Raw genomic sequence first — 19,369 nt, forward strand, 5'->3', positions numbered from 1 at the left:
AAAAGACTGAGTATCTCATTTTCAGTTTTTTAGCTCACACTCCCTACTTTCCTTCTTTATCTCACATCCCCAATTTTATAAGACAATTAATATTAGGTTTCTCATACTTTTGACTTTTTATTCATTTTCAAAACTGTATCTCAATTTTAAGTTTCTCATTATCTTCATTTTTTATATTCTTTATAATTTCAACATTGAATCTAATAATTTACATGGAGTGTATAATCTTGATTAAGTATCACATAGTATTAGTTTGTTAAGTTTTCAACGTTTTATCTGTTAACATCAATTAGGTTTGTACTCATAGTAATAACTTTTTATCTCATATTTACTTCAAGGCAAGTTTACTTATATAGCACTTTTCAGCAAGGCAATTCAAAGTGCTTTACAAAGAAAAAATATTAAAATAAAACTATTAAAATCTAATTTAAAAAACAGATTCAAAATAATAAGACAAAAAAATTAAAAAAGTTAAAACAGATTTTTAGATAAATGTTGCAGTGCAGAGCTGCAAAATTGTGTGATCAAAAAAACAGTCTGTAAAGTATTTAATTGTTTCTTCTTTTGTTTTATATTTTTCTACGTCTTTAAATTCTTCTATTTTATAATAGTTATAAACACTTTTTTTTTTCCAAACGGGCAGTACCTGCTGAATTTGTTGTTGTTGTTGTTGTTCTTCCGGTCCTGCAGAGGGCGCTGGCCGCAGATTATGGTTTCCCGTGTGTCACATTGATTTGAGTCCGTCACGGAGCAACAACACCACATGTGAGGGACTCTGCAGAGTAGAGATGTTTTCCTCCCTGAAAAGCAAAATCGGGCAGGTGTTGCTACCTGGAGATGAATTCTCCTTCCAGACCGACGAGACCATCTCTCTCACGGGCCCGACGAAGCAGGAGAAGGTGGTGTGTGGACCGGGTCTGAGGCGGAGCGGAGACCGGCTGCTGGTGTGTAAGAGCGGCGTCCTGAGACATAAAGCGCCCAACATGTTCTGGATGGATTCTCAACAGAGGAGGGTGAGTCTTTTTAATTCTCCAAAAACCTGCTACGTTTTCATATGATGTGGAAATCCCCGGATCTAAATGGAAACTGATCAAAACGAGCAGCGCGAGATATTTGCGAGATCTGAACGAGAATTCGTTTAACAAGAAGATACGAGCATCAGCATTCAACAGTTAAGACAGAGTGGAGTAATAATGTGTCTCTAGGCATGCCGAATTTCTTGTAAGATATTAACTTATCACCACAACAATATATTAAAGTTTGAGAGGTAACTGTTTTTGATATACAGGCCAATAATGTGTAAATTGAATAATTTTAAATGCAGTTCAGCAGATTTTGCACTGAGAGGCCTCCATACAGTGGGCAAAGGTGCTGCAGCAGTGCATCCTGGGAGTTAAATATATGTCTCTGTCCACAGTACGTTGCTGTAAAAGGAGAGGCAGTCATCGGCATCATAACAGTGAAATCTGGAGACGTCTTCAAAGTGGACTTTGGAGGAAGTGAGCAGGCGTCTCTGTCCTACCTGGCGTTTGAAGGAGCCACAAAGAGGAACCGCCCCAATGTGCAGGTGAGACACTGGAGACTGGATGTCCAGGTTAGAGATCCTGACTGAGCATTCATGTACCTTCTTTCTTTGTGTGTGTGGTGTACCTGCACAGGTGGGAGACCTGGTCTTTGCTCAGTTCGTGGTAGCCAATAAGGACATGGAGCCAGAGCTGGTGTGTGTGGACAGCAGTGGGCGAGCCAATGGGATGGGGGTGTTTGGGGGAGGAGGTCTGCTCTTTAATGTTTCCCTGGGACTCGTCAGAAGGTAAAAACATCCCCAGACTTTGCTGTTCATCTCCCCCTCCCAGCCTGTAATCACCCCCCTCTCTCTGCCCCCCCTCTCAGGCTGCTGGCCCCCCACAGTGACGTCCTGAAGGATCTGCAGCAGCTCTTTCCCTGCGAGCTGGTGGTGGGGATGAACGGCCGTCTGTGGGTAAAATCCTCCAGCCTTCAGCGTACCCTTATCATCGCCAACCTGCTGCAGAGCTGCGACACTATGACAGCCCCTCAGAGACAACAGCTGTTCAAGAGGGTGGCACAGGGGGCGCTGTAGAACTGTTGGACTACATGCTACACCTGCACCTCTGTGGTCGGGAGGCAGTAGGTGAGTTCAGGTCTACCAGGGGAAATCCAGAGACTTTAAAAACAGGTTTTCTAACTGGTGTTTGAGCTGCGGGAAGTTGTATCACTATGACACCTGAACTTTAATTCTTATATGAGTGTGTGTGTGAACCGTGATGCTCACATGAGGGAGCCCTGTGGTGTTGGATTGGTTTTTACAGATATATGGGTTTTTTTGTAACATTTGTACTTTAAAAACAAACTGTGATAAATGAATTTATGCAACCAACAACCTTTATTTTTCACTGTTTCAAGCTTGTTTTTAGGATCTCTGGGCTTATACCCATACCATTTTTTTGGAGGGAGTCTCGTCTGGAAACTCAGATTTTGTATTAAATGAAGCACCAGAAAAAAAAGGAGTTCTACCACAAACATGGACGTTTTCTCCATAAACATTTATTCTCAAATAGATTAAGAAAAAATAGATTTTTTTACAACGTTTTTCTTTATATGACTTTTTATACAGTACTTTATGTGCATTTAGAAAAACTAACAAACAGCAGTAAACGAGGCAGCAGAGAGCCAGAGCTCTGACAGGCAGCACAATCCAAACCACAAAGGATGCTGGGAAAATATGGAGAAGTGCAGGTATCAAAAACCAGAATGACCCATCTCTAAACTGATCAAACTGGCTCTAAAATCTGAATAAAAAGTGAACACTACGTTTGTTTTTTAGGCTTTCATAAAAGTGCAAATAAAAAAATGTCAGAGTGAGACATCGGAGCGACTCGTAACACAAACCAGTTTGTTTTGAAATATAGTGACACACACACACAAACACTCTCAGCTGATTTACATTCAGAGAGCAAAACACACACACACACACACAGGTAGACAGACAGACAGACAGGTGAAATCTTAAGTAACTAAGGTAACAGGACTCTGTAGTGGAACACATGCGAGGCGAACGCAGAACTTTGGCAACAACAGGCTGAAGGTCGAGTGGCGACTGAAAAAAATACGGCAGACATCTTGTTGGTGATGTCACAGTGCGGAGTGAGGAGAGGCAGGGGCCCGGCAGGGTCACATGACGTGTTTCTGGATCCCCGGGACAAACTCCTTAGCGTTTGGGTTCAGACTGCTGTTCACCTAAAGGAGGGGGGACAGAGTAAGACATCTTCAGGTTTGTCTGTGTGTGAGACAATTAAAACTTTTTATTTCAAACAGAACTAACTATGGAACTAAACTATGGAACATACTTTTGTTGTAGTTTTGGGTTCACGACGACCTATGCTCTGTGGTTTTAGACTGTGAACTTACCGTGATGTCAAAGTCTGCATCTGCATGCACGTCTGAGTCCAGGACGAGCAGGCTGAGCTGATCCTGCAGCTGAGTGACGGTCTGAGCAGGGAGGTCTCTGGAGGGAATGAACCACTCCCACTGCTCCTCCTCTTCCAGCAGCTCCTGAACGCAGCGTTCAATAAATTCCTCCTCCCACAGCTCCTCCTCCACCTGGCACAACAACACAGACATCGACACATACAGGGAGGCAAAGATGAAATAAGGTCACTGGGGGAACAGGACTGAGGACAATTTTCTTCTACTGCAGATGTCGCGGCATGATTGAAAAGACGGTGTGTGCTATACATGTGGAGGAGACGTATCGACCAGAGTCAGATTAGATATCTCCATTATTTTTCAGGTTTATTAGCTTCTCTTTTATTAGACAGGACAGCTGATGATGGAAAAGAAATGTGGGGATCAGAGAGAGGGGAAGACATGCAGCAAATGGTCATAGCTCAGAGAAGGAATGGCGACAGCTGCAATGAAGACTATCGCCTCTGTGTATAGGATGAGGCATAAATAGCGATAAGAGGAACTGGTGACCCCCTGTGATGGGAATACACTAATTGGCCAACCCCAAAACTGAAAATGGATACTTATCTGTCCTCTGGCTGCCTTTTTTTCCCACCTGTCTGTTTCTGTTTTGTCTGATATCATTTTATTTTGTTGACAGCCTTGCAAGTGATTTTCTTCTTACATTGGTATTCCTCAATCAATAATGTCCTTAAGAAATTCCTCCAAAATTCTACTAAGATTAGAGATATCACTCCTGCTTCTCCTTCCTCACTCTGACCCTCTATTCACTTCAGGATTCATTGTTTACCAATCTATTCATAGTCTTCAAATACCTCAACCTTTGCAGACCCCTCAGATTCTCTCAGCAGGGCTTAGTGGTCCCATTTAAGGCCGGGGACAGGACCTCCTCAGCAGCAGCTGAGGGACACCCAGAGGTCATTTGACAGGCAAACCTGTTTCAACATATCTCTATTCTCAAGCTAGTTTTATTGTAGAAAATTTCCTCTGAACTAGCTGTTAATTGCTTGTTTTATGCTGCCACGTATATAGCCTGTCTGTTCTTGTGAAGCATGAAGGCAGAACATGTTTGCTTTTAAGGTGATGTATAAATAAACTTATAAAGGAACACAATATACTTGGTATGCATCAAATTAGCACAGAGAATAGAACAGAAATAGTTTTTTTTTTACTATTATTTGAAAACGACTAATGCTAAGAGCCAAATATACTCATTTCCAGTGTTTTTCTGTGAAACCAAACCAATCCTGTTTAATTTATTTGATTAATCGAGGTATTCATTTTCAGAAAAGAGGACCGGTAGCTGCTCAAACTTTTTTATATACTTATAAAATATTTCTTCTTGAATCTGTGGGCCTGTAGGGGTCACAGGTTTTGAAATAAGTGTCTGAAGTTGAAACGAAGACACCTCCACCTTTATGTATTGGTGACATAATGATGCGTTCACGTGCTGACCTGGTTTCCAGCTGACACGATCACCTGTCTGTGTGAGTGTTACCTCAGGTATGCTCTGGTTTCTTGCGTGGTCGTGCGTAAAACAGCTTCCTCGGGTGTGGGTTTGTACACTCACCTGTCTGTTAAACTCTTCTTCGTTCTCCATCCACAGGTACTCCGCGAACGGGTCGTCCTCGGTGATAAACTGGTTACTCAGGATGACCTCGTTGCTGATCGTCATGTTGTGGTTAGCGTTGTTGAGACTCGGGTCTTTCATCGCTCACAGCCTGGATCAGTTCAGCGGTCACACTGTTGACTGCGGGCAGGGCACAGAGGGCAGATTTAACCTTCAGGCAGAGAACAGTTGGTCCGTTATGCCAGCGTTCAGGGTCGCTGTGATGGCCGCTGACTGCCGTTTTTACAGTGAACACAGTGTAATAACTGAGTAACATGGGCTGAAAAACACCAAGACATACATTAAAGCTGAATGAAATCAAGTAAGAACGCAAATATCGCGCTAACCTTGAATAATTCCCCCGTAACCTGATGTTACCGATGACACAGAACCAAATGGTCAACTCTGTCGAACTCTTCTGGAACTGTAATGGCCGCGCTGCCTCTGTTTGTTTACAAGAAGAACGTCACTCCGTGCTCGCTTCTGATTGGACGAGCCGATCTGTTGCCTTCATGTGACACATGACCTACTTAAACTGACAACTCAAGATAATCGGAAAATAGGCTTGTCCTTTATGACGCCTGAAAATATTCAGAATAGGATATGAATCGACTCCTGTTCTGCCTCGAAAATCAAACCTCTGAGTTTCAAGAATGTTAAAGTTGTGCACTCGAACAAATGCACAAGTCTTTTATAAAGACAGTATCCAGAAAATATCGGATCTGCTGACAATATCAGCTTCCTAAAAACTAATTTATTTACTCACATTTTTAAAGCTGACTTTTAATACACCAGTTTAACACATTATTTAAATAAAATCTAATTTATCCCATTAGTCTGTGCTGCACTACAACTTTTATACTTAGATTTTTTTTTTAACATTTAGTATTTCTGTTTTTGTCCGTGCTTGTACTTGCATGTACTGCTTTAATTTATGTTTTCTTGTGTGTTTTGTTAGTCAGTGAGATGATTATTTATATAATATAACTAAACTTGCCTCGCCTTACATTAAAAATCTATTATATTTTTATTTTAAATGTTTTTATATCAGTTTTCTTATTCTTTGAGTAATCACGTCGGTTTATATCTGTTTAATATATATATATTTTCATTCGTGCTGCATGTTTGTAACTATCTGCACCATTTGACCAAGGCAAATTTAATTTAATGTAAGAACTACAAGATGATCAATTCTGAATGTCCTTCATCACTAGTAGCACATTTCTGCTTTAAATAATGTCTTAAACACAGTATTAGAAGTCACAGAGTGCGTATCTTTACACATTTTTTAGGATTAAATGTTAAAAAATCAGCAATTAATTCTCCAATCGCATGCTATTCTTTTTATTGTTTAGTTGCGCTGTTAGGGCCAATTATCGGAGTGCAACATATTTTACACGCGGGGCTTCAGTAACCAGAGCTTAGATTTCTGAGTGACTCTTGAAGGCAGCACTGTAGTCTAGACTGCGGACCCACCTTGTTCACTTCACTCAGCAACTTTTTCTTCAGCAGAACATCTAGCCAAGAGTAAACGATAACCATCTCTTGAATTTTAACGACTTGTCATTTAAATATATCAGCGAAAAGCAGATAGCAACTGCATCACAAAATCATTCGGTTTCATTCACATCTCGTTTACGAAGACGAAGCATCGCGATACTTCCACCGAACGTTAAGTTGCATGAGCAAATTTGGATACACATAAGCTGCGCAGCATATAAATTCAAGGTAAGAGTTGTGCTGTGTTCTTACATATTAACCTTAAAGTTCTCAGAATTAATCGTGATAAAACGCTGTAACAACCGTTAGCTTATGGCTTTACCCAGAGGTTAGCTGTAGGGAGCACTGAACTTCGTTTTAAGGGCCTTTGGCGTTAACGGTTGCGTGCACGAGCAGGCTGATCAAAACTAACAGTCTGCTAGCAAAGCTCAGCTAACCTCAACTATTTAGCATTGCTTACTTATTTGTTGTTTTTGTAGTTGTTGCACCTAAGTAAACATTAAACCACAATGCTCATGCATGGCTCCAAAATAAATATCTGTATTTTGTTTCCCTGACTTTTGTATGACTACTGTCAGGGTTAAACTAAGCGAGCTAACGGTGTTAGCACACCTTCATGCCCTCCCCATTTAAAGCATGCGGTTCGTATTTGCAAGTTACTGGAGAATGTCATACATTCACATATCAGATAGTGTTTCGCTGTCAACATGGAAAACAAGAATCAGGCTGTGTTCAGGTCCACTCATTAATCTTTATTCACACGGCGCCAAATCACATCAGACGTTGTCTTGGAAAATCAGTAACAGGCCCAGACCTGCTAATGTGATATTATTAACAGTGATTGGACTTAAAGCCAAAATAAACAGTCTGATCTCATCCCACCAGGAGTAAAAACCTTTGCGGCGTTTGTAAAGCTACAATGTCAAGGAAAAACTTCCTTGTTTTGGTCTCATATTGGGAGAGATGTGCAGAAACCATGTAAGGAGAGAAGATTCAAAGAAATTACAGAAATGCAGAGAGAGAAAAACCGACAGAGAAATACAGAGATCCAGGGAGAGACGCTGACAGAATCCATCTTTCTGAGTTGTAGTGAGGATAATGATGGTGAGACTGTAACCGCTGGAGTCTGGCAGACCCACAGCAACATCCTTTTTCTTTCATTGTAACTGGACACATTTTTTATTCCTAGTGAACTATTTTTATGTATCTAACAATTGACACCGGTTCTGAGAGCGTTTCTTTTGCAGCGAGGCTTTATCCAACACACTTTGTCCTCATCATTTTCTCCCTTCTGGTCTGAGGTGATCTGTGAGCCTGCAGGGCCTCTTCTGTCTCCTTCCTGTCCTTCTTTATTTTCCTTTCATGTTCCAGCTATCACAGCTTAAATCAGCTCAGGTGACTGTAAAAGAATCACAGTCGTTTCCTTCCGTGTGCTGCTACGGCCCAGTGCCTCACCACTGTCTTGTGTTGTCTCAGTAGAGACAGCGTCTGAAGAGTATCTCTACCTCATTGTGTTTTCTACAGAAATAAGACGTTCTACAAGAGAAGAGGAGTTCATCCACACTGTCAGAGTTTGATCTGACAAAGAAAAATCACAGACTTCTAGACAGACTCATTTTCTAGCTGCTTTAATCTTTATCTTGACTCACCTGCACAATAACACTTTGAAGCCAGAGAGCTGCTCCACTTTGTAGCGTGATGTCTCAGAAGACACAGTTGGACGGAGGTCAGAAACACTTCGCTGTGGGTCAGGGGCTACTAGCTGCTGCAGAGACTTTAAACTACAGCATGAACGATCAGCGATCCAACCGGCAGATGGGGGGCATGGCTTCTGGTGTGGGGATGGGTGGTGGTAATGGTGCTGGCTTGGAGGGCCATGATGGCAGCTCTCAGATGTCCCGGCTTGGCAGTGGAAACCATCTTGGCAACACTATGAAGCTGTTTGCCAGTTTGGGGCTGTCGCCCTCTGACCTGGACGCTCTTGCTGAAATCCCTGAAGAGGACATCAGCGTGGAGACGCTGCCGCACATCATCAGGCAGCTAAAAAGCCGCAAAGGGGAAGCAGGAGACCGCAGGGCTGCATCTTCAATGTCCTCTGAGGCCACATATCAAGGAGGAAGAGATAGCTGGGATGAAGCACCCATGGGGAGGATGGGGGGTCCTTCTATGGGCCAGGGTTCAGCCCGAGCTCAGTCTTCTGGAGACTTTGGGTTCAGTTCCATGCAGGACTCTCCCAGCAGAAGCTATGGCCTGAGCTACAGCAGCGGTGGGGTTGGGAGCAGGCAGAGGCCTTACTCTGAGCTTTCACACCACGATTCCTACAGTGGCCTGGGCTTGGGTCCGTCTTCCTCAGATTCCATCTTTATGCCCAGGAGGGTTGGCCCCCCACCACACAGAAAAGTCCAAGACTTCTTGGGAGTCAGGCCCCCAGTTTTTCCCCATCTGTGCTCTCTTTGTGACTTTGAAGTGCATTCCCTCATGGTGAGTACCATCCAGACTCCTCCTCCTCCTCTTCTTCTCGGATTAATGTTAAAGTTTCAGGTCAGACTCTTGTTCTTGTGTCCACGGCAGTCAGCAACAGGTGGTAGTCATTCCTCATGTGACCAGTTTGCATCCTTGTTTAAATCTCCTTAAAGCATGTGTCTTGATTTTCTTACACCTGAAGCTCTGCAGCAGAAAACTGTCAGATTTGGCCTCTTCAGTCATCACCACATGTCTTAAAGGAGTAGTCCACCAAATAAAACTTGCCATCATTTCTCCCTTATGCAACAGTCCTCATATTAGATATTATCATTGATTACACATTTCGGCATCTAAGCCACTTGAAAGACTTGGCAGATAGACTCAGTTATTGTAGAATTAATGATCTTGCTAACATTCTTCTTTCAAGAAACATATTTCATGGTAAAGTATCTGAGAGTCAGTGTCACCCAGCCTGAGACAGACTTAACCAATCAGCAGCAGTGAAAACAACATAACTACAGTCTCATCAAAGTCTTGAAACCCAGAATCAGCTGTTGACAACCCATCCTTGAACATAAGATATCAGTAACTGATGTAATAATCAAACTTTTAGTCAACTCTTAGATGCTAGGAACAGAATTTAATCAGTTGTTTTCAGCTTGTTAAAGGATAAGTTCGGTTTATACAGCTTTTACATTGTTTATAGAATGAAGTAGAACAAAATACTCACCCAGAAGGTTTTCCTGATCCAAGCAGTGCTTTGAGAGATATTTAGATCCAAAATCATGCAGCTGACGTCTGTATAATAGGATCCATCAGGGCATAGACAGCGCCGCCCCTAAAACTGCATGAACCGTTCAAAAACTCATGTTTTTCACCAATATTCCATCATGGTCCGCTCCGGGTTAGTCCTCTGCTGCAGTCTGTGTCACTCCAGACAGCGCTGTGTGGCTTTAATGACCTTTGAACTGACAAAGACTTGTTTACCTTTGCCCCTCTGCGCATGCGCAGTACTCTCTGGAGAGCTGACTCCTTTCTTTGAGGGGCAAATGTAAACAAAGTCTTCGTCAGCCACATAGCGCTGTCTGGAGTGACACAGACTGCAGCAGAGGACTAACCCGGAGCGGACGATGATGGAGGTGGAAAACACAAGTTTTTGGACGATTAATGCAGTTTTAGGAGCGGCGCTGTCCATGCCCCGATGGATCCCATTATACGGACGTCCGCTGCACAATTTTGGATGTAAATATCTCCCAAAGCACTGCTTGGATCAGGAAAGCCTTCTGGGTGAGTATTTTGTTCTACTTCATTCTATAAACTATGTAAAAGCTGTATAAACCGAACTTATCCTTTAAGTTTTTTTCAATCAGCTGCTTTAGTTTTTTTGTAAACCAGGAAACACTTCACAAACTTTACTAAATGCAGTCTGGTGTAAAAACTGACTTGAAGACCTTGAGGCTTTGTCCTTTTTCAGCTAAACAGTCTAAAGTTTCAATATTTAGGTGAACTATTCCTTTAACATAGTACATGAAAAGGAGAAACAGCTTGTGGAGTTACTCTGTTTGATTGTGCAGGATTGGAAGCAACACACTGATGGACTTCGACATGCTGAAAACAGGCGTGTGTTGCTTAACATGTGAGTCCCTTGAATACACACAAACAAGATCTGATCTTTGTTGACGTGTCGAGATGTAAATTTAACACCTGTTGTTTTCAGGTATCCAGACTGGGACCCTGGTATGCCCTCGGGCAGAGGGTAGGACTCACTTTTCCTCAACTCTTCAAATCCATAATAATTGAATCTCTCTGATGTGCTCTGTGTTGTTAGTTTTGGTCATGAGTTTTGAAAACCAGCTGGCTCATGATTTATTGTGTGTCTTCCAGTGGGGGTCTTCTGGAGACCCCAAACCTGTCTGCAGGGCTGCTGGGACCTGCCCCCTTGTCTTCAACTCCATCATCCGGTGGGATGTCTTCTTCCTGGGGTAAGATTCATTTCTACACGCAGTTCTTTCTCCTTTTTGTGCGCTGTGTTGACATTGTGTTCGTGCAGATAAGGAATTTAAAGGGTGGCCCGTTCCTGTAGACCTGTTTGTGGATTCCACGTTGATGTGTCTTGAACTCCCTGCAGTCCCAGACTCCTCCATCACTTTATGACGCCTCAATTAGCATAAAATGTCTTCAGTCCTGTTCCTCTGGTGACTGCCTTTCCTTTCAGCTTCCTCTGTCTTTGTGTCTGATGACAGGAGGAGGTGCAGATCTTGGTGTGTCAGGAAAGAACCTACCAGGACAGAATAAGGTCAGCTTGTGCTCTTCTGTCATTAACACTGATAATTGATCCCTTGTCAGAGGTGTGCTTGTTTTGTCTTCCCTGTAGAGACGTGTCATAGGTCATCCTCTGGACAGCTGTCATGTCAAAAGCTTTTCAAGTGATTGGGGTTAAGTTTACTGAAGTAGACCAATAGATGGCAAAAAAAGAAAGTTAGATTTATAAGTGGCTCTGAATATGACTAAACACTTGTAAAGGTTTGTGAAATCATTTATCAAAAGAAGTTGCTCCTGGTAGAAACAGAAAAACCATGCCTTTGTTTAGTGAGTTATGTAAGGCGGAGTGTTGTGGGTCATATGTACAGTGTGTCCACACGTGCATATCTCTAATGTGAGGTGGGTTTGTTCAAAGGTCTTTTTTAACACACGTTGCTTCCAGAGGTTTCTGCACCGCTGAACCTCATGGTTATGAATTAATGTAATAATGCTTTAGTCTGTATTTAACTGGTGATGGATGTTTCCTGTCGGCAGCTGAGGAGCAGGGTGGTGGTGGTGAAGTATGACAGGAAGCCGCTCAGCACCAAGACTCTGTTTGCTTTCGCTGAGCCATTTGGAGTCCTGAGGGAGACTCTGGTCCTGAAGAACAAGGTGAGTCTGACTCTGAAAAACAAAATCAACTTTCTTGTTAAGTTGATTTTAAATCCTGATGTGCAAATTATTAGATCATAGTCATCCATGAGCAGTGGCTGATTATGTACATAGTTACATGATGTGTGTGGGTTAGCTATCAGCAAACAGCTAGTTACAGGTTTGTTGTCATTGCAATGTCAGTACTCACAGAAAACACTTTGAAAAAGTCTGAATTCAGTCCAATTGTTATTTATTTTTATTTTATATTTTAATATTTATATTTTATTTATTTATTATTATAATTATTGTTATTATTATTTATTTATTTTTGTTATTATTTTTATTATTCAATTTAATATTTTTTTCCTTGCTACTTAAAGTGATACTCCGGGATGGAACAAGTTGGGTCCTTTCACAAGGTTTAGGGCAGAAATTACCCCTACAGCAGTGTTTTTGTACAGCAGAATCCCAGGGCGCTCGCACCAAACACCCCCTCCCTGCTCCTCTGCCGGTTTCCTCTGCACTCAGACGGGGCCATATTTTACTTGACCAAAAACACAAATAAACGGACTCCCACCGAAAAAATCTGATATCGGTCTGCATTCACGCTTTATTCAGAGAATTTTCAGCGCGTTACTTTCACACAAAAACACCGCTAAATAAGGCTCTAGTTCTCATCGTGTCTCTTCGTCCTGGCAGACTACCTGCGTTTGTTTATATCTGACACGCCGCACGCGGACTGATACACTAAGCGGCGAGCGGCTTGTGGCCAGATGTGGCTCTGCAGCGGAGGTAGCACCGTTTTACGCCACGATGAGAACTAGAGCCTTATTTAGCGGTGTTTTTGTGTGAAAGTAATGCGCTGAAAATTCTCTAAATAAAGCGTGAATGCAGACCGATATCAGAGTTTTTCAGTGGGACTTCGTTTATTTGTGTTTTTGGTCAAGTAAAATATGGCCCCGTCTGAGTGCAGAGGAAACCAGTAGAGGAGCAGGGAGGGGGTGTTTGGTGCGTGCGCTCTGGGCTTCTGCTGCACAAAATCACTGCTGTAGGGGTAATTTCTGCCCTAAACCTTGTGATAGGACCCAACTTGTTCCATCCCGGAGTATCACTTTAAGCTCTATTTTTTTCTATTTTGCAATATTTAGTGTTTATTTAAAATAATTGTAAAAAGAGGGTGTGGTTAAACCGAAGTCAAATTCCCTGTATTCTTGAGATATTTGGCGAATAAAGTCTATTCTGATTTGATGAATGAGGAAGTTTTAAAATAAAGTCATCGGTTGGCTCAGCTTTTGAGTTGGTCTGCTCTAACAAATCTCATCGCAGTTAACATCACAACCACTGAGCTGTGAGCTTGATATAGGACGCGTTACGCCATCGAGCTGATAATCAGACACATCAGCTCAGCTCATTATCTGCACATGTCTCATTGAATCAACCTGTGTGTTTCTGTCAGGCCTTCTTTGAGATGAACAGTCACGAGGAAGCTCTGGACATGGTGAAATACTACGAGCTGCAACCGGCCTCTCTGTACGGCAAACCGCTCACCTTCTACCTGTCCAAGAGGCTTCTGGTCATCGAGGTAAAGACACTCCTCTTCATCTCTCTGCTTGATGATATGGATAAGATGAGAAAACAGATCCTGATCTCCTGTTCCTCACCTGCAGAAAGATGACCGTACTTCAGAGAGGCCAATGGACCGACCTGTCAGAGAGCTCAAAGGTTACGGGAGTCAAGTGGTTTTCTTCTCCAACCTGCCCAGAGAGGAGGAGAAGAAGATGGAGCTGCTGACCATCGCTGCTCGCTTTGGCATCGTGGAGAAACACCTTTTTCTAACTGACCAGGTAACCTGCAGAGTTCAGACTTCATAAACCTCCTTATTAACACTTACAGCATCTCGACACTTTGCTGATCTGGTTCTGTTTCCTTCTCACAGGCGTTTGTCCAGCTGGGGACCCCCGAGGACGCAGAGATGCTGGTCAAATATTACACCCTGAACCCACTCACCATCAAAGGTCGACCAATCCGCCTCAACATCTGTGCCAAGTACAAGACCCTCAAGTGAGTACACTCCTCCCCACACACACACACACACACACACACAGACTTAAGATCTTCACTAACTCTGAGTCCTGTTTCTGTCAGTGTGAACAAGAGACAGGGCGGCTCTTCAGGAGACAGTCGAGGTCAAAGGAGCAGCAGAGGAGGCACCTACTCCTCCCCCGCCTCTGGAAGCAGGACTTCCTCAAGCTCCATCAGGGCCTCCTCCTCATCCAAATCCTCCTCCAGCTCCAGAAGCAGAGAGGAGAAGAAGAAAGAGGAAGACGAGAGCAAAGCAAAACCTGGGGAGAAGTCTGCAGTGGAGGAAGAGGAGGAGGTGTCTGGAGTGATGGAGGGAGAGGAGGAAGGCGGAGATGTGGAGGAGGAGCAGATGGCTGATGGAGATGGGGAGGAGGAGCCAGAAACAGATGAGGAGAAGGGGGCGGAGACTGAAGAGAACAAACAGGAGGAGGTGAGATACGTGGTTTCTGTTTGAGGATGATTGAAGGACACAGATGAAGAAGGACTGAACATGAGAACGTCAGATAACTCCTGCCTGCTCTCCCTCCACAGTTTCATAATTAAATGTCTATGTTTTGTTTTTTAATCAGGTTCCAGCTGGTGATGATGCCACTGACAAGCCTGGAGATGTGGGCGGAGCCGAAGCTGAACAGGGGGCGGAGTCAGAGGCACAGACTGCAGAAGCAACAGAAACAGAAAAACCTGAGACCAAAGACGAACAGAGTGCTGATCCAGGAGAGAGTTCAGAGACGATGGACGAGTCTGCAGATACAGTATGCTCTAATTTAACTCTGGATGAATCAAAGTAAAATAGGGAGCAATGAGAAAGAAATAACACATAAACACGGGATACAGCAAAAAAGGTGGCTTATTTATAAGGACAGAAGATTAAAAAATCCACAGGTTGATGAAGGAAGGAAGAGCCTTGATAAAGCTGCAGTCACACTTTGATTACCGAAGCCAAAGACGTTACAGGCTGTCGTTTTATAACCAAATTAACGGTGCTCAGGAGTAGTAGTGAAAAAGTTTCCTTGAGTTGTTTTTGGGTGTATTCCAATGGTTTTAAATGCTGATCCTGATTTTTTGTATCAAAAGTTTGATCGACAGCAAAAACAAACTTTTCCTTAGAGAAAAAACATGCAAAAACAATAACAAAAAATCTGATTGTAGACACCAGCTGGTTGATCAGAACACTGCTCTGATTTAACACACACGGTCTCCATAAAACTTGACATGAGAGCTGATCTCTGCCTCATTCACAGGCTAACATTTTCTAGTGCTCACTGTCAATTTTATGCTCTCAGTTTTTCTAAATGAAGGATGAAAAAAATATCACACAAGACAAGTTTTCCCTTTCCTTCATTCATCCTCCTTTTTAGTTTCTATATACTTTAAATAAACAGAAAGAAAGCAAAGCGGAAGTCATGGATTTCATTGTCTCCTTTTCTTTTGTTGTTCAGCTCGATCAGGACTTCCTGGAGAACATGGAGGACTTTGTGACGCTTGACGAGCTGGCAGAGGATGAAGAAGAGGATCAGGAAGAGTCTGACGCCATAGGTTTTTTTTTTTTTTTTTCTCACCAGAACAAAATGTTTTAACCCATAAATGACACTCAAAGAATCTTAGGTATCTTTATTGTTCCCCTAAACAAATTTCCCTGTGGGGACAATAAAGATACCTTTGACCTTTGAAGAACTCATAGTACAAATGCTTCCAATGTGTAGAATTGCAGTGTTTACATTTTTCCTCCTCTCTGAAATAATCTTAAAGTGTCTCATTGTTTCTGGTTTTAATGATGATGCAGCTGCAGACAAACCAAAATTGATCTTCTCTTTTCTTGTTTCTCTGTTTTGTCAGATAACTCGAGGAAAGGGGTACGTACCTGAACTTCATCCCTCACGTTTACACCTGTAACTTTCTGGCTTTTATATGTTGGACACACCTGTTAAAGCTCAGATTTCTTCGGGTTTTCAGGGTATGAGGGTGGTAAATGTTGTTGGACTCAGGCGAGGTTACACCTTCATGGACGAGCTGCTGGGGCTCGCTAAACCTTTTGGGAAGCTGGTCAAACACCTGGTACTGGACCTGAAGCCAGAGGTACTTCTGACCCTTAAACTGTAGAGTCTGATAGTTTAATCAAAGCTTCAACATCACAAAGAATCTAAAATGTCAATGTGCCTCCGTGTTTCCAGGCGTACCTTCAGTTTGAGAAGGAGGAAGAAGCCCGAGCGATGGTTAAGTTTTACAACAACAGCAACGTGACGGCATCGGTGTGCGGCCGACCAGTGAGGATCAGCCACTCCATGAGCTACCCAACCATTCAGGTGAACATCTGCTGTTTATTTTCTTCATCAGAGAAACTCCTCCGTCACTTTAAGAGCTACTGAAACATTTAAATCTGGGCTCCAGTAGCTCGATTCATCAGGGTTTACAAAGCAGACATTACAGCCTCTTTACCTGCTGCTCTATTTGTTTGAAACCTTTACAGTACAAAGAGTGACAAATGTTGGGTGTTTCCTAAATAAAAAGTACTTCACCTAGACCCTCTTTGTACCTCTCCTGTGTTTTGTGCAGCGACCTATTGGGATTATTTTGAAGTAAATCAACTTTATGATGGTAGGCCACAAAGATTTCCTCTGTATATAGTATCATCTTTGTGGTTCTGCCCTTTACCATTATACGGTTTTGAAGCCAAAAAAGCCCCATCAGAGGAATTGTCATTATGCAGCCAGAGTCTGCAGAGAACCTGCAGTGGAGCCAGGTGACAAATATAGATATATATTTTTTTCTTTTAAAAGTCTAATCTCTTCTTGGCTCTCCTTCCCGACGTACCCTACTATTCTCTGAAAAACAACATAAGAACGGCAGCTGTCAGTCATCGTGAAACATGATGTAAAACCCTGTTTCTAACCTCTTATAAGTAATTAAAACAAAACTTTTCAGGAAAGAGAGGACTTGAATACAGGGCAGCCTGATAATGTCTTTACGTCATCACAGAATATGGATGTGAGAAACATTTCTAGGAGGTGTATTTATTTTAAAAAAAATAAATAAATTTTCTAACTTGGCGATTCAGAGGATATCAAGATCACAAGCTCGCCCAATCAGAGGCACAGCTCAGGTCACGTGACCGACAGGCGCCCCTTGCCACTCCCAATATGGCCGTGATTCCTGATGTGCTTCATTTTCCATTTCAGAAACAGACAGGTAACATCAGGGAGACCACGTCCATGTTTTATACAGTCTATGGTGGAGACCTTACTTCATACTGAGCAAGATGACTTTTTTTTTTAAACAGTTTATGGTTTGAACACAATAAAGAAAAAAGTTTGCTGACATGTCAATCTTTTCTATTTTCTTGAACTGATTTGGAAACAAAGTTGAGTGTTTTATTAACAGTCTGTACTGATGTTTTCCTGTTTTCCTTCAGTGTGGCTCCAGTAAAGTGGTGTACGTAGGCCAGATCCCCAACAGTAAATACTCGGACGAATCCCTCCTCAAACTGGCCGAGCCGTTCGGACGAGTGAAGAAGTATTTCCTCAACAGGATCAAGAGAGAGGTACAGAACCCAGACCACAGGGTTCGGGAGCTGTCGTGAAACCATGTGATGTTAACCCCGTTTCTGTTATGTTCAGTGTTTCATCGAGATGGATAAAGCTGAGGAGGCTGAGAAGATGGCAGAAGAGTATAAAACAAACCCTCCAAAGTTTAACGGGAAACGTCTGATGATTTACGTCAGCAGGAAATACAGACAGCTCAAATATGGGTGAGTTCTCTTACTATCTTTTTCATGTATTTTATTTTCTTTATGTAGCAAATCTACATAATGCAGCACTGTGTTAAAATAGGAATGACTCTGGAGCAGGAGTCAGAATAATTTTGTCTCTAAACGTGTTTTGTTAAATCTGCATCAGGCATCACTGTCCGGGTACAGTGAGGAGAGAAAGCAGCAGCTCCAAGTCCCCGAAATCCTCAAGACACTCTGAAGAGCCTCCAGCCAAGAGAGCTAAAGAGGAGATAGAGCCACAGGAAGAGGAGGAGGAGGAGGACAAGGGGGACAAAAAGGAGGAGCAGATGGAGGAGAAGAAAGTGGAGGAGGAGAAGCAGAGCTCTGAAGGAGAGAAAAATGAAGAAGAAAACTCAGCAGAGAAGATTTCAGAAGATGCTGATCAGAGCCAGAAGATCAGCTCAGATGTGAGTAACAAGGGTCTGACGTTTAAAACAAAATAAATGAGTGACATTAGATCATTCCTGTTTGTCTTTTTCAAAAGGATTTTTACTAAACTGATTCATTAATGAATAAATAACTGATACAGAGATCTGTTATCTATTCTTGGCTGCAGGAGTCGAAGCCAGATGAGGAGACTTCCACCAATCAGAACGGAGAAGCAGAGACCCCCCTGCAGAGCTCAGCATCCCCCTCGCTGCCTCTACAGACCTCAGTGTGTGAAATCATAAATATATAAACTAAAACCAAAGTGTTTGACGCCTTTTTGAATGTCAGTGAACTTATTTCTGATGAAAGAATCTGCTCTCAGTTGTGTGATGTCAAACAGGAGGAGATGGAGATATCGACCAATCAGAACGGACAGACTGAGGCGTCTCTGCCGCCTCCAACCAAACCGAGCGTGGCGTCTCTGCCGCTGCCTCCCCATGACCCAGACACGCCCATCGGTAGGAGGGGATCAATCAGAGAGCATGAAGAAGAAACAGCAGAACGACATTCATCACATTCCCTGCTTTGATTAAATGTTATGAATAAAATCTGTGTGTGCGGGTGTGTGTGTGTGTGTGTGTGTTTTCAGGTGTTGAGCATGTGAAGATGGGTTATTACTGCCGCGTCTGCTTCCTGTTTTACTCCAATGAAGACACGGCCAAGAAGACACACTGCAGCAGCAAAGCACACTACGACAAGCTACAGGTGAGACGCACTTAACACCTGTCACAAAGCTCCGCCCACACCTTACAACACCTGTCACACAGCGTCCTTTACACCTGTTCCTGCCTGACAGGATAATTGTAGACTGTTCATCATGTATTTAAAACTTTTCTAAAAATAGGAGGTGATTGTTTCCACACACTTTCTGACAGCAGGCATCAGGTGAACGTACGTGATTGGAGCATCTTTTGTGACATTTCTCTCACTTTTTTCTTTTAAAGAAACATCTGGAAAAAGAACAGAACAAAGCGGAGAAGAAGAAAGGGAAGAAGACGACATCATGAAACAGAGACCGACGTTTGTATGAGCTGGAGGATTTTCTTTTTTTAAACTTTATTTTAAACTTTTTTTTAAGTGTTTGGTCTCTTCCTGTTTCATTCTCTCTGGAACAAACGTCTGAATGCGATTAATTTGTTTTT

General features: G+C 42.6%; 3 protein-coding genes across 5 annotated transcripts; 2 read left to right on the top strand and 1 right to left on the bottom strand.

Annotated features, from left to right (window-relative positions):
- The first annotated feature begins 691 nt into the window (after positions 1–691).
- exosc3 (exosome component 3) lies at positions 692–2,557 on the top strand. The gene is made up of 4 exons (XM_074674886.1): positions 692–1,013; positions 1,418–1,567; positions 1,659–1,810; positions 1,891–2,557. Exons 1-4 carry the CDS (start codon positions 789–791, stop codon positions 2,096–2,098), a joined length of 735 nt encoding a protein of 244 aa, XP_074530987.1. The 5' UTR covers positions 692–788; the 3' UTR covers positions 2,099–2,557.
- An 80-nt stretch (positions 2,558–2,637) lies between these two features.
- Positions 2,638–5,560, bottom strand: LOC141793973 (polyadenylate-binding protein-interacting protein 2-like). Of its 3 annotated transcripts, none has more exons than XM_074674889.1 (4): positions 5,440–5,560; positions 5,054–5,233; positions 3,427–3,618; positions 2,638–3,255 (listed from the first exon to the last, which is right to left on the bottom strand). In XM_074674889.1, the coding sequence occupies exons 2-4, from the start codon at positions 5,192–5,194 to the stop codon at positions 3,190–3,192; spliced, it is 399 nt and encodes a 132-aa protein (XP_074530990.1). In that variant the 5' UTR covers positions 5,195–5,233; positions 5,440–5,560; the 3' UTR covers positions 2,638–3,189. The 3 variants fall into 3 exon arrangements, with proteins under 3 accessions (XP_074530990.1, XP_074530989.1, XP_074530988.1); XM_074674888.1 differs by having other exon boundaries at positions 5,054–5,264; positions 5,440–5,544; XM_074674887.1 differs by lacking the exon at positions 5,440–5,560 and having other exon boundaries at positions 5,054–5,404.
- A 1,031-nt stretch (positions 5,561–6,591) lies between these two features.
- On the top strand, positions 6,592–19,344 carry matr3l1.2 (matrin 3-like 1.2). Its single transcript, XM_074673527.1, has 23 exons — positions 6,592–6,820; positions 8,117–9,073; positions 10,630–10,691; positions 10,773–10,811; positions 10,940–11,037; positions 11,299–11,351; positions 11,852–11,968; positions 13,407–13,532; positions 13,618–13,794; positions 13,887–14,011; positions 14,096–14,480; positions 14,602–14,784; positions 15,472–15,568; positions 15,869–15,885; positions 15,986–16,108; positions 16,204–16,335; positions 17,442–17,570; positions 17,647–17,777; positions 17,926–18,205; positions 18,355–18,453; positions 18,550–18,685; positions 18,817–18,932; positions 19,172–19,344. Exons 2-23 carry the CDS (start codon positions 8,291–8,293, stop codon positions 19,232–19,234), a joined length of 3,471 nt encoding a protein of 1,156 aa, XP_074529628.1. The 5' UTR covers positions 6,592–6,820; positions 8,117–8,290; the 3' UTR covers positions 19,235–19,344.
- The last annotated feature ends 25 nt before the right edge of the window (positions 19,345–19,369 follow it).

This window comes from Halichoeres trimaculatus, unplaced genomic scaffold, assembly GCF_033239565.1.
Source record: "Halichoeres trimaculatus isolate MK-OKI-2021-1 unplaced genomic scaffold, fHalTri1.1 fHalTri1_scaffold_7, whole genome shotgun sequence".
In the NCBI taxonomy this organism is placed as follows: domain Eukaryota; kingdom Metazoa; phylum Chordata; class Actinopteri; order Labriformes; family Labridae; genus Halichoeres; species Halichoeres trimaculatus.

Excerpts from the sequence above, each read along its gene's own strand:
- exosc3 (XM_074674886.1), top strand. The coding sequence starts at position 789 with ATGTTTTCCTCCCTGAAAAGCAAAATCGGGCAGGTGTTGCTACCTGGA. Across the intron at positions 1,014-1,417 it reads TGGATTCTCAACAGAGGAGG|TACGTTGCTGTAAAAGGAGA; the intron begins GTGAGTCTTTTT and ends CTCTGTCCACAG. Across the intron at positions 1,811-1,890 it reads TCCCTGGGACTCGTCAGAAG|GCTGCTGGCCCCCCACAGTG; the intron begins GTAAAAACATCC and ends CCCCCCTCTCAG.
- LOC141793973 (XM_074674889.1), bottom strand. The coding sequence starts at position 5,194 with ATGAAAGACCCGAGTCTCAACAACGCTAACCACAACATGACGATCAGC. Across the intron at positions 3,619-5,053 it reads AAGAAGAGTTTAACAGACAG|GTGGAGGAGGAGCTGTGGGA; the intron begins GTGAGTGTACAA and ends TTGTTGTGCCAG. Across the intron at positions 3,256-3,426 it reads ATGCAGACTTTGACATCACG|GTGAACAGCAGTCTGAACCC; the intron begins GTAAGTTCACAG and ends CCCCTCCTTTAG.
- matr3l1.2 (XM_074673527.1), top strand. The coding sequence starts at position 8,291 with ATGTCTCAGAAGACACAGTTGGACGGAGGTCAGAAACACTTCGCTGTG. Across the intron at positions 10,812-10,939 it reads GGTATGCCCTCGGGCAGAGG|TGGGGGTCTTCTGGAGACCC; the intron begins GTAGGACTCACT and ends TGTGTCTTCCAG. Across the intron at positions 11,352-11,851 it reads ACCTACCAGGACAGAATAAG|CTGAGGAGCAGGGTGGTGGT; the intron begins GTCAGCTTGTGC and ends TCCTGTCGGCAG.